Genomic DNA, 11,547 nt, shown 5'->3' on the forward strand with positions numbered 1-11,547 from the left:
TGATTGATTCAATATGTAATGCAATAGTTTCCAAATTCCAAGTCTTTGAGAGGTTTCATGAATTTTGAAACAAATCAAGAAAAGTTAGAAATAAAAGTCGAATAAAATTGATTTGTTTCAATATATGCTGCTTCCTTTCTATTTTCTTTTGGTAGACCATAGTTTTGCCTATAATCTTAATAATCATCTGTAATTATGTATTAGAATGAGAACTGTTATAAATCCAACCATCACCAACAGCAGTGCTCTTTAGATAAAACTAATTTAATCATACCAAATTTATTTCTAATTTTAGAATTTCCATGTCTCCCTTTCCTGAAGTTGGCTTGTTTGGTTTGTAATTGTAGAAACAGTTTTTTATTCTCAGAAAACTAAAAATTGAACACTATACCAAACAAAAAAAACTTTTCTTGATTCAATTTTTTGAAAACTATATTTTGAAAACTCAGTTATAAGATACTGCTTAGTTTGTAACTTTTAGAACAATTTTTTATTTTTAAAAAAATGAAAATAAAAAAACTGTAAAAAAAACTCTGCTTGATTCAGTTTTCTGAAAATTAGTTATAAAACTCATTTTTGGTTGATTATGAGTTTGTGTGATAATTATTTGGAAGTCAGTGGATGAGATCGTTGTCAGAATACACCTTGGAAATTAGTCAATTTTTGATCGATTCAGTATTCATAAAATGCATTAGTTTCCAAGTCTTTAAGAGGTTTAGCGAATATTATTGAAACAAACACAAGAAAAGTTAGAAATAGATCTACTAAAAATACTTGAACAAAAGTCAAAGAAAATTGATTGGTTTCAATATTTGGTGCTTCCTTTTTCTTTTCTTTGGTAGATTGGTTTTGCCTAATAGTTCTAATAATCATCTGTGATTATGTATTAGAATGAGAAGTGTTAAATAATCCAACCATCACCAACAACAGTGCTCTTAGAAATATAAAACTAATTTAATCATCCCAAATTTGTCTGTGTTTGGAATTTTCAAGTCTCTCTTTACTGAAGTTAAATTGCTACTTTCAGTGGTCACCTCTGCATCACACATTACACGACCAATATGAATTAATGGTGGGTGCACTGGAAGCAACCCTAAGGAACTTCCAAGATGAATTAATCCAAAGTTTAGTACTTAGCATTTTAGAAGAACGATTTTTACTTTTGGCAGCAAAAATTACACTCGAGAGGCTTCCTGAAGTTGAATGAGAAGTACCGAAGGAACACTTGAGAAAGATAGAGGGCAAGAATATCCACCATTATGATGTGGAAATGTTTCACTCTTTTTTTATCTCAAGCATGGTTTAGGACTTGGGTTGATTTTTAAAAAAGTGAACAATTCAGGATATTTTGTTTCACGTTTACAATTTTTCTGTCAAAGTTCAAATGGCTCTGTTAGTTCCAGGAAAACCATTTTCCGCTATAGAAGGATCACATTTTTTTGTAAGTTACCTCCCTAAAGAAGCAAGTTTAGAGTAGTGTTGAAGCATCTACAATTGGTTTCCTTTCCCCTCCAAATGGTATCATATAATCTTCACTGTTCATAAACACTTTTGCCAAGGTTCGGAAGGAAATGGTTAATAACTTTAGTTTAGCGAGAAAAGAAACATGTGTTTCATATAGTTTTGATTTTGGCATATGATGAAAGGCTTCAAAAGAAAGAGTTTTCAGAGTAAGACAACTTCCTTGGGATTCATTCAGCCCCAAGATATAAGTAGGACTAAATTATATGGATTGAAGCACCGATTATAGAAATCTAAATTCTACTGGGAAGAAAGTGAAGCAAATTCCAATTCCAATTCCAATTCTAATTTCTTAAAAAGTATGTCAGTTTCTCAAACTCTTGCAACTTAAGTTGTTTCCATACATGAAAATGAACGGATCTCAAAGACTAAGAAAAGTACAATGCAGTGGAGAAAACATAAGCCAATGACATTAACTGAGGATTTAAAACCAAACAACAATTATGCAATGGAAAGACAAAAGCCACCTCTAACTATTCCTTCAGGCTATGATGCATAAATGAAGAGCATATGTACTTTAACTGAATGCTGGAGTCCTAAAATATCCTCTTCCATTGTCTTCAGGACTTGGAACTCCTTAATAATGAGATGCTCCTGGCCTGAGAGGAAGCAGTGGTGCATGCTCTTGGCTGGAGGATGACTCGGTGAAGAGAATTGTATGCTCCTGGCTGTCAACCAACATTTGGAGAGATCGTGGGATTGGAGGCAGATTAACATCCAAAATCCCTTCAAGGATCTGAACTACCAGACCCATTGATGGCCTACGATTTTCATCATCTTGAATGCACCAACAAGCCACTCTACATATTCTTGATACCTCTTCTGCATCAGCATTTCCCTCCAACCTGGGGTCCAATAGCCTAAAAACAGCACCTTCGGCGATCACACTAGCAGCCCAAGCCGGGAAGAATTTGATCTTCCCGTCTTGAGATTGCTCAGAATTTCTCCTTCCCGATACAAATTCAAATAGCATCATACCATAGCTATAAACATCAGCTTTGGCTGTTATGGCTAAATCTGACATCCACTCTGGTGCAAGGTAGCCTCTTGTCCCTTTCATGGTTGTCAGAACCGTGCTGAATTCTCGCCCTAAAAGATTTGCCAGTCCAAAATCTGCCACTTTTGGACAGAAATCAGCATCTAAAAAAATGTTCTCTGGTTTTACGTCACAGTGGATGATGCAGTCCCAGCATTTCTCATGGAGATGATCTAACCCTCTGGCTGTCCCAAGTGCAATCTGGTACCTTGTTTTCCAGTCCAAAACCTTATAATTTGAATCCTTTTCATGGAAAAGATGGGAATCCAAGGAGCCATTCGGCATGTAATCATACACCAACAATCTCTTATCACCTTCAGAGCAGAACCCTCGAAGGCGAACTAGATTAACATGTCGGATAGCCCCGATTGTGCAGACTTCTGTTCGGAATTGCTTTTCTCCTTGGCTGGTACTTTCAAGCTTCTTCACTGCTATGACAGTAGAATCAGGCAATGTCCCTTTGGATAAAGAGCCAAAACCTCCTCCTCCAAGGTTCTCTGAGAAATTTTTTGTTGCAATCTGCAAATTTTTGTACCCAAATGCCACCAATGAACCCTCAACTATTTTTGCTGTTCCAACTGATCTCCTTTTCCGCCTCACAACCACGACAAAAACAATGCCTAAGACGATTAGTGCTGCCACTGAACCGACAACAGAACCAATAATAACTCCCTTGTTATTTTTCGGATTCGGAACCTCAGATGCAGCAAGTCTTACATAGAGAGTTCTTCCAGTGACATCATCAGCAGAGAGTTGTTGCAGATCTAAGAGTTCTCCAATCCAAATTGAGCACGCATTGCTTTCATAAGCATAAGCAGTGCAAGAGCAGTTATTCAAGCAGGCTGATTTACATTCTGCATCACTCCCAACAGGCACAGATTGAGGATTTTGAGGCAATCCCATGTGTGGATTTTCCCAGAATCTATCTACTTCCCCATTTGCAGCACTGGTATTCCCACACTGCAGTACAGTTCTTCTCTCACACCCGCTAGAATAATCACTCAAATTCCAATCATTCATGGACTTAATACTGAAACCATGCAAACAATTACAGAAGGATTGACTAATCTGATTGCAGGCACCAAATGCCCCACAATAAGCATTAACTTCACATTGTTGTCTTGGTTGAGACCAAAACAAATTCCATGACTTTGTAGTTTCCAACCAAGTGAGTTGTTTAATTTGCCCCGAAATATCCACAATAGTTCTAGAAATAATTGATGGATTATAAAGGGAATACGTAAAATAACTCTCGTTTTCATTGCTTTCATAACTAAAATTATAGATATAATTCAACCTCATTTCTGGTACTAAACTGAAAATATGACCATTCCAAGCCCCACTAGTCCAGTATTGGACAGACCTATTCCAACGAATAAGATACTGCCTACCATTTGGATCTGGCTCAAGAGAGAATAGCCCCGCTTTAGGATTCTCTGAATTCTTCCATGAAGTAAGAAGTTGATTTTTTTTAGTTAGTTTGTTAAATCCAATCTTACTACCTGGCAACCATGTATGGGCTGGATGATCAAAACTTTGCCAACTTGGTTGGGTTACATTAGGCCCATCCCCAAAAACAAGATTACCATCATCACGAAGAATTGCTACTAAAGAAGTTGAATTGGTAGAGCTTATGTTTGTGGACCAAATTGGGGTTTGGTACTCATTGACAAGCACTAAATTACCATCTAAAATTTTCAATTCCGATGAGTAAATGTCAGAGACTGGTGTATCTCTGTTTGCTACCCAAACTATAGTTTGTTCAGACATTTTATTGTACCACATGCCTATGTAGAAATTGGAAGAGTTACCTGCTTTGAAGAAACCCAGTTTAAAAGTTTCACCAGATGAGACGATTGTTCGGTCCCCAGAGAGAGATTGGTTTGCAGAGATGGTGTCAGCCCCAAAGAGGATATGGGTGTTGAGAGAGAAGCACAGGAGGAGCACAGAAAGTATGAAGCTTGGATTGCTTCTGGTACCCATAGCTGCACAGATATTCGAAGAGTAAAGATTAATGTGAGATAGATAGGGAAGAGAACTGGTCAGATCATTTGAGTGATACTTCAGTCGAAGACAAGTCTTTTGTAGAAAAGTCTTCTGCCTAAAATATACGGAGTATCATTTTCCACGAAGAAAACATGAGTCAAAGGCCAACAAAAGTCATGATCCAAGAAGTTGACGGTTACTTTTGCTTTCTGGACTGTTTTGCGCTTTAACCATTCTGAAACCTGAGGTATCCTATATCCAATTGTACTGGCCCGATATCGGAAATCAACATGGTTCGATTGGCTATGAAGAAAAATCTGAATTTCTTCTCTCCCTTCTTATTCTCGTTTAATTACGCCTACATATATATCTTCTTTTGTAGTAAATAAATACGGAGTACTACGTATAAGTTGATATAACTTGAGTTAAAAAAACAAAATCCTGAAATATATTTTATTTCCCAACAAACACTTCCCTATATTTCTTTACAGCGAATGAGAAAAGACCCATGTTAGCTGGGTTAACAGCCGTACGTTAAGGAATATTTTCCTTTCATGACAAGAGGGGGAGTCAGACAAGGATGGCACAATGTAAAAAATAAAAAATAAAATTCAAAGAAAATAAAAATTATAGATTCTTCAAATTGATAGATAAAAAAAAAAAAATACTATAAAATAATATCTCAATCAATAAGTAATATAAAATAAATGAATAGGAAGGAAAAATGAGAAAATTTTGAAAGAAAAACAATTAACGTTTGATTCAAAAACTGAAATTCAACCCCATTTTTAAAAAGAATTAAATTAAAGAGTAAAAGAGGCAAAAAAAAAAAAAATGAAAAAATTAAAGAAATAATTCTGGAGAGGTAGAAACAATTGGTATTTTAATAGAGTTAAATGGAACCTCAGTCAATTCTTAATAGAGCTCTCTCCAACCCCCAAGAGTTTGTGGAAGATTCTAAGCACGACAGCCTCGTGAAAGTTTCTTTTATCTGCTAATTCTCATTCTCTGCATCTTTGGACGACTTTAATTCAAGACGAATTCAGAATTGCCAAATGAATGGGCTAATATTTTTTAAAGTAGACTAATACTAGTAATATTATTTTTTATTTTTTATTTTTTTGATTGAGCTAAAATTTAATATAGTAATAAAATTTAAAAATAAATAAAATTTGGGCTAGGCTCCCTTAAATCTGCCAGTGCTCCAATGGCAGGAAGATTAAAGTTAAATTTGTCTTTTAATGGTTCTACTTTAGACGTAGGGGTAGTGTTATTCTTAGAGATTTATTCGTTAGGAAGGCACGTACGAGCGGCTACTCTTTTCCTGGGAGAGTCAATTGTGTTGAAGTTGCAAAAGCTATAGCTATGGTGTTGAGAGAAGCTCTTCTTTTGCTCACTCATTGGGGCTATTGCGATGTGGATGTGGATGTGGATGTGGAAGGTTATGAATCTCAGTCCTGGCATGGAAATGCAACAATTATCCTTTCCTTTTGAGGATGTTTCAAATGTGTTGGACAATCACAAAGGCCTCTCTCTTCGTTGGGCTCCTAGATCTTCTAACAAAGTTGCTCACAGCCTTTTAGTGGGCCGCAGGTCAAAGAACTATGAGTATTAGTGAAATGTTTGGCCCTCTTGGTTACTTAAATTCATAGAGTGTGGTTTTTGCATTATTTCTTAGGGCATTCCGTGTGCAGTTGTGGATTCTCTATTCAAATCTTTTTACCAATTGTGTCCCATTATGTGCAGTCCACTATCTTGGCTATCCATTTATTATTTTTACTTATTTATTTCACAAGGAGAGAGAATAAATTAAAGACAACAATTTAGCATTCTCCACTTCATTAATCGTATTCAGGGATGGATCTAGAAATTTATATGGAGGGCAAATTTATATAGAGGTATTTTTTCATAATTTTAGTGGAAACAATTTCAAATTTTTATGGGTATAAATATATAAAAAAAAAATACAAATTTAGGAATGTAAAACGCAATAACAAAAAAATTTAGTGGCAGCGGATGTCCCACTAAGCCCACAGTACATCCGTGTCTGATTGTATTGTACGTAGAGATTGTGATATAGAATAACCTAACCCACTGACAAGACACTCCTCTCCATATACACTTCAGCTGCAATGCTCTCCACTTTACATTCAAATTGGTTATTGAAACTTGTTCTCCAAATGACCTTAGTTTCTCTGTTTTAGTAACATGAAAATAGACCCTATTTTTTTGCCTTTTTAAATATCGGTCTCTTTCAATAATCTCCCTCGTTTATTGGGGAGTTTTTTTGAGAAAAAAATTCATAATGGGAATTTAATGCAAATCGATATAAAGTCAGTTTTTTTATTTTATATATGCAATTGGCCGTTTTTACTATTCAAGTTAAAGTTGTTTAAGATTAACCAGATTAGGAGAAAGCAGAGTAGTTGTGCTTTCATTGCAGGGGTTATGACTTATAAAAGAGACAGTGCCAATATCATTTAAGAAGGACCACGTTCTAGTTGGAGTATGAATTCTATTACTTATTATAGGATATTAATCTTCAAATATGCATGTATTCACCCAAAATGTATTACAGGATACTTTTTTTTTTTTTCTTTTCAAATATGCATGTATTCACCCAAAATGTATTTAATTTACTTGATGAATATGATTTATTTATTTGAAAGTATATTTCATACATTGGTAGAGTTATAATTTGCAAACGTTCAACTAAACAGTCTTAAAGGTAAACAAATTAAATTTTTTATTTTTTATTGGCAAAATGGGTCACCTTTATATAAAAAAGAAAATAGGAAGTGTACAGAGACTCTCTCAGAGAGTAAACAAAACCCAATGGCCTGAAGGTCACAAACATGAAACAACCAACCAAAGGCCCAAAGAGAACCAAACAAAGCCCAAAGAGGCTAAACCAAAAACATTCATGAAAAGGCAAAGACAAAGTGACGAAACCAAAGCCACAAAAGAGACAATGAAGGTCTCGAGACAGAAACCAGAAGAAGAGGCATCACAGTACTGTAACACATTTCATCTATGACTATGAGATACGATAGTTCATTTTTGGTTGATTCTGAGTTTGTGTAATTGTTATTTGGAAGTCTGTGAAATCCATCGTTGTAAAAGAATACACCTTGAAAATTACTCATCATTTGATTGATTCAGTATCGATTATATATGCATTAGTTTCCAAGTCTTTGAGAACTTTCCTGAAACAAATCAAAAAAAAGTTAGAAATTAAAAAGAATTACCTGTTTGGGAGCAGGTATGTTCCATGTGGCAGCCGTAGCAGAACCTCACACCACCGACCTCCAGCAGAACACTCGATCTGATGATGACGATGACTAACAGGTGCTGCTGCCATTCACGTAATGGACTGAGGGGTTTTTTAGGCATAAAGCGAATTAAACAAGAGCACGTGACAGGCACATGCTCACTGGGAAGTTCCAACGTCAATTTATGCAAACACTTTCTTGCTTTTAATTGGCAGCAAAAATTACACTCGAGAGGCTTCATATGGTAGATTAAATTCAACGGATTAAAGTGAGGATTATAGAAATCTAAAATGGCCGATCCCAATTCCAACTTACAAAAAAAATGTATGTCAGTTTCTCAAACTCTTGGAACTTAATTTGCTTCCATACACGAAAATGAACAAATATTAAAGACAAGAAAGTATAAGCCAATGACATTAACTGAAGATTCAAAACCAAGGTTTCAAACAGATATACAAACAACATGTAACTGGAAATACAAAAGCCACCACTAACTATTGCTTTAGGCTATGATGCGTGCATGAAGAAAATATATACTTTACTGAATGCTGACATCGCAAAAATATCCTCTTCTATCATCTTCAGGACTTGGAACTCCTTGGTGATGTGATGCTCTTGGCCTGAGAGGAAGCAGTGGAGGGATTGCTTTGTGCCTGTGAACTCTGGCTTGAGGATGACTCAGTGAAGAAAACTATATGCTCCTGGTTGTCAGCATACAATTGGAGAGACCGCGGGATTGGAGGCAGGTTCACTTCCGAAACCCCTTCAAGGATCTGAACTACCTGACCCATTGATGGCCTATAATTTTCATCATCTTGAATGCACCAACAAGCCACTCTACATATTCTCGTTACCTCTTCTGCATCACCATCTCCCTCCAACCTGGGGTCTAATAGGCTAAGAACATCACCTTCAACTATCACACTAGCAGCCCAAGTCGGGAAGAATTTGACCTTCCCATCTTGAGATTGCTCAGAATTTCTCCTCCCTGATACAACTTCAAAAAGCATCATACCATAGCTATAAACATCAGCTTTGGCCGTTATGGCTACACCTGATATCCACTCTGGTGCAAGGTAGCCTCTTGTCCCTCTCATCGTTGTCAGAACCCTGCTGAATTCTCGCCCTAAAAGCTTTGCCAGACCAAAATCTGCCACTTTTGGACATAAATCAGCATCTAAAAGAATGTTCTCTGGTTTTATATCACAGTGTATGATGCAGTCCCTGCACTTTTCATGGAGATAAACTAACCCTCTAGCTGTCCCAAGTGCAATCTGGTACCTGGTTTTCCAGTCCAAAACCTTGGAATCCTTTTCATGGAAAAGATGGGAATCCAAAGAGCCATTGGGCATGTAATCATACACCAACAACCTCTTATCACCTTCAGAGCAGAACCCACGAAGGCGAACAAGATTAACGTGTTGGATAGCCCCAATTGTGCTAACTTCTGTTCGGAATTGCTTTTCTCCTTGACTGACACTTGCGAGCTTCTTCACTGCTATAACAGTAGAATCAGGCAATGTCCCTTTGGATACAAAGCCAAAACCTCCTCCTCCCAGTTTCTCCGAGAAATTTTTTGTTGCAATCTGCAGATCTTTGTACCCAAATGCCACCAATGAACCCTCAACTGCGTTTGTAGTTCCGACTGATCTCCTTTGCCTCCTCAGAATGACAACAGCAACAAGGACTAAGCCAATTAGTGCAGCCACTGAACCCACAACAGAACCAATAATAACTCCCTTGTTATTTTTCTGATTCGGAACCTCAGATGCAGCAAGTCTTACATAGAGAGTTCTTCCAGTGACATCATCAGCAGAGAGTTGTTGCAGATCTAAGAGTTCTCCAATCCAAATTGAGCACGCATTGCTTTCATAAGCATAAGCAGTGCAAGAGCAGTTATTCAAGCAGGCTGATTTACATTCTGCATCACTCCCAACAGGCACAGATTGAGGATTTTGAGGCAATCCCATGTGTGGATTTTCCCGGAATCTATCTACTTCCCTATTTGCAGCACTGGTATTCCCACACTGCAGTACAGTTCTTCTCTCGCACCCGCTAGAATAATCACTCAAATTCCAATCATTCATGGACTTAATATTGAAACCATACAAACAATTACAGAAGGGTTGACTAATCTGATTGCAGGCACCAAATGCCCCACAATAAGCATTAACTTCACATTGTTCTCTTGGTTGAGACCAAAACAAATTCCATTGCTTTGAAGTTTCCAACCAAGTGACTTGTTTAATTTGCCCCGAAATATCCATAATAAATCTAGAAATAATTGAAGGACTATAAAGGGAATACGTAAAATAACTCTCATTTTCATTGGTAACATAACTAAAGTTATAGATATAATTCAACCTCATTTCTGGTACTAAACTGAAAATATGACCATTCCAAGCCCCACTAGTCCAGTATTGGACAGACCTATTCCACCGAATAAGATACTGACTACCATTTGGGTCTAGCTCAAGAGAGAATAATCCCGCTGTAGGATTCTCTGAATTCTTCCATGAGGTAAGAAGTTGATTTTTATTAGTGAGTTTGTTAAATCCAATCTTACTACCTGGCAACCATGTATGGGCTGGATGATCAAAACTTTGCCAACTTGGTTGGGTTACATTAGGCCCATCCCCAAAAACAAAATTACCATCATCACGAAGAATTGCTACTAAAGAAGTTGAATTGGTAGAGCTTATGTTTGTGGACCAAATTGGGGTTTGGTACTCATTGACAAGCACTAAATTACCATCTAAAATTTTCAATTCCGATGAGTAAATGTCAGAGACTGGTGTATCTCTGTTTGCTACCCAAACTATAGTTTGTTCAGACACTTTATTGTACCACATGCCTATGTAGAAATTGGAAGAGTTACCTGCTTTGAAGAAACCCAGTTTAAAAGTTTCACCAGATGAGACGATTGTTCGGTCCCCAGAGAGAGATTGGTTTGCAGAGATGGTGTCAGCCCCAAACAGGATATGGGTGTTGAGAGAGAAGCACAGGAGGAGCACAGAAAGTATGAAGCTTGGATTGCTTCTGGTACCCATAGCTGAACAGAGTTCGTGCAGACAAGGAAGATATTCGGAGGGTATAGACTTGGAGAGATAAGAGGATTGCTCATTTATTTGAAGAAAATGCAGGTCTTAAAGGGAAACAAACGTCGTGTAGAAAGAAGTTGAGGGCTACTTTTCTCCTCTGGACTGTTTTGCCCTTTAACCATTCTGAAACATGAGGTAATCGATGATGAATATGCTATTTACCCAAAATTTGATCACATACACGAACATATACAAGTTTAGATGATTAAAAAGAGAGAGACAAACATCATCCACATTCATAATAATGTCAAAAAATAATTATAATAAAAATAATAATGTCATAGGTTTCATAGCTGCAAAGACACGTAGCATTTAGTGTGTTTGAATTTATCATATATTGTCCCTTTGTGTTTTTTTGGGTATTGCTTCCTATTGATTCACTTCATTCCTACAAAAACACTCTTCTCGTCATTTCTTATTAGTCACAATTGCTAACTTATTCTTATTAATGTCACTTGTTCATAAATAAGTTATTTCCCTTCATACCAAAATAAATATTTTTTTTTTTTTTTGAGAACCGTAACTTGTGGGGAAGTTCAATTTTTAACTCACGAGTAGTCGAAAAATTACCTCCATAATTGTTTACTCAAATATTTTGTTTATATAAGTACATATTTACTTCATCCATAAT

General features: G+C 36.6%; 2 protein-coding genes across 2 annotated transcripts; both read right to left on the reverse strand.

Moving 5' to 3' along the window:
- Positions 1 to 1,784: 1,784 nt before the first annotated feature.
- On the reverse strand, positions 1,785 to 4,630 carry LOC132307311 (G-type lectin S-receptor-like serine/threonine-protein kinase At2g19130). Its single transcript, XM_059805029.1, has one exon. The coding sequence runs from the start codon at positions 4,538 to 4,540 to the stop codon at positions 2,099 to 2,101; it is 2,442 nt and encodes an 813-aa protein (XP_059661012.1). The 5' UTR covers positions 4,541 to 4,630; the 3' UTR covers positions 1,785 to 2,098.
- A 3,571-nt stretch (positions 4,631 to 8,201) lies between these two features.
- Positions 8,202 to 10,974, reverse strand: LOC132307312 (G-type lectin S-receptor-like serine/threonine-protein kinase At2g19130). The gene has a single exon (XM_059805030.1). The coding sequence runs from the start codon at positions 10,863 to 10,865 to the stop codon at positions 8,397 to 8,399; it is 2,469 nt and encodes an 822-aa protein (XP_059661013.1). The 5' UTR covers positions 10,866 to 10,974; the 3' UTR covers positions 8,202 to 8,396.
- Between the last annotated feature and the right edge of the window lie 573 nt (positions 10,975 to 11,547).

This window comes from Cornus florida, unplaced genomic scaffold (genome assembly GCF_030987335.1).
Source record: "Cornus florida cultivar Cherokee Brave unplaced genomic scaffold, ASM3098733v1 CherokeeBrave_3.0.0_Hap2_Chr05, whole genome shotgun sequence".
NCBI lineage: Eukaryota > Viridiplantae > Streptophyta > Magnoliopsida > Cornales > Cornaceae > Cornus > Cornus florida.

What these genes read in the sequence shown, in the direction of transcription:
- LOC132307311 (XM_059805029.1), bottom strand. Translation starts at nt 4,540, where the DNA reads ATGGGTACCAGAAGCAATCCAAGCTTCATACTTTCTGTGCTCCTCCTG.
- LOC132307312 (XM_059805030.1), bottom strand. Translation starts at nt 10,865, where the DNA reads ATGGGTACCAGAAGCAATCCAAGCTTCATACTTTCTGTGCTCCTCCTG.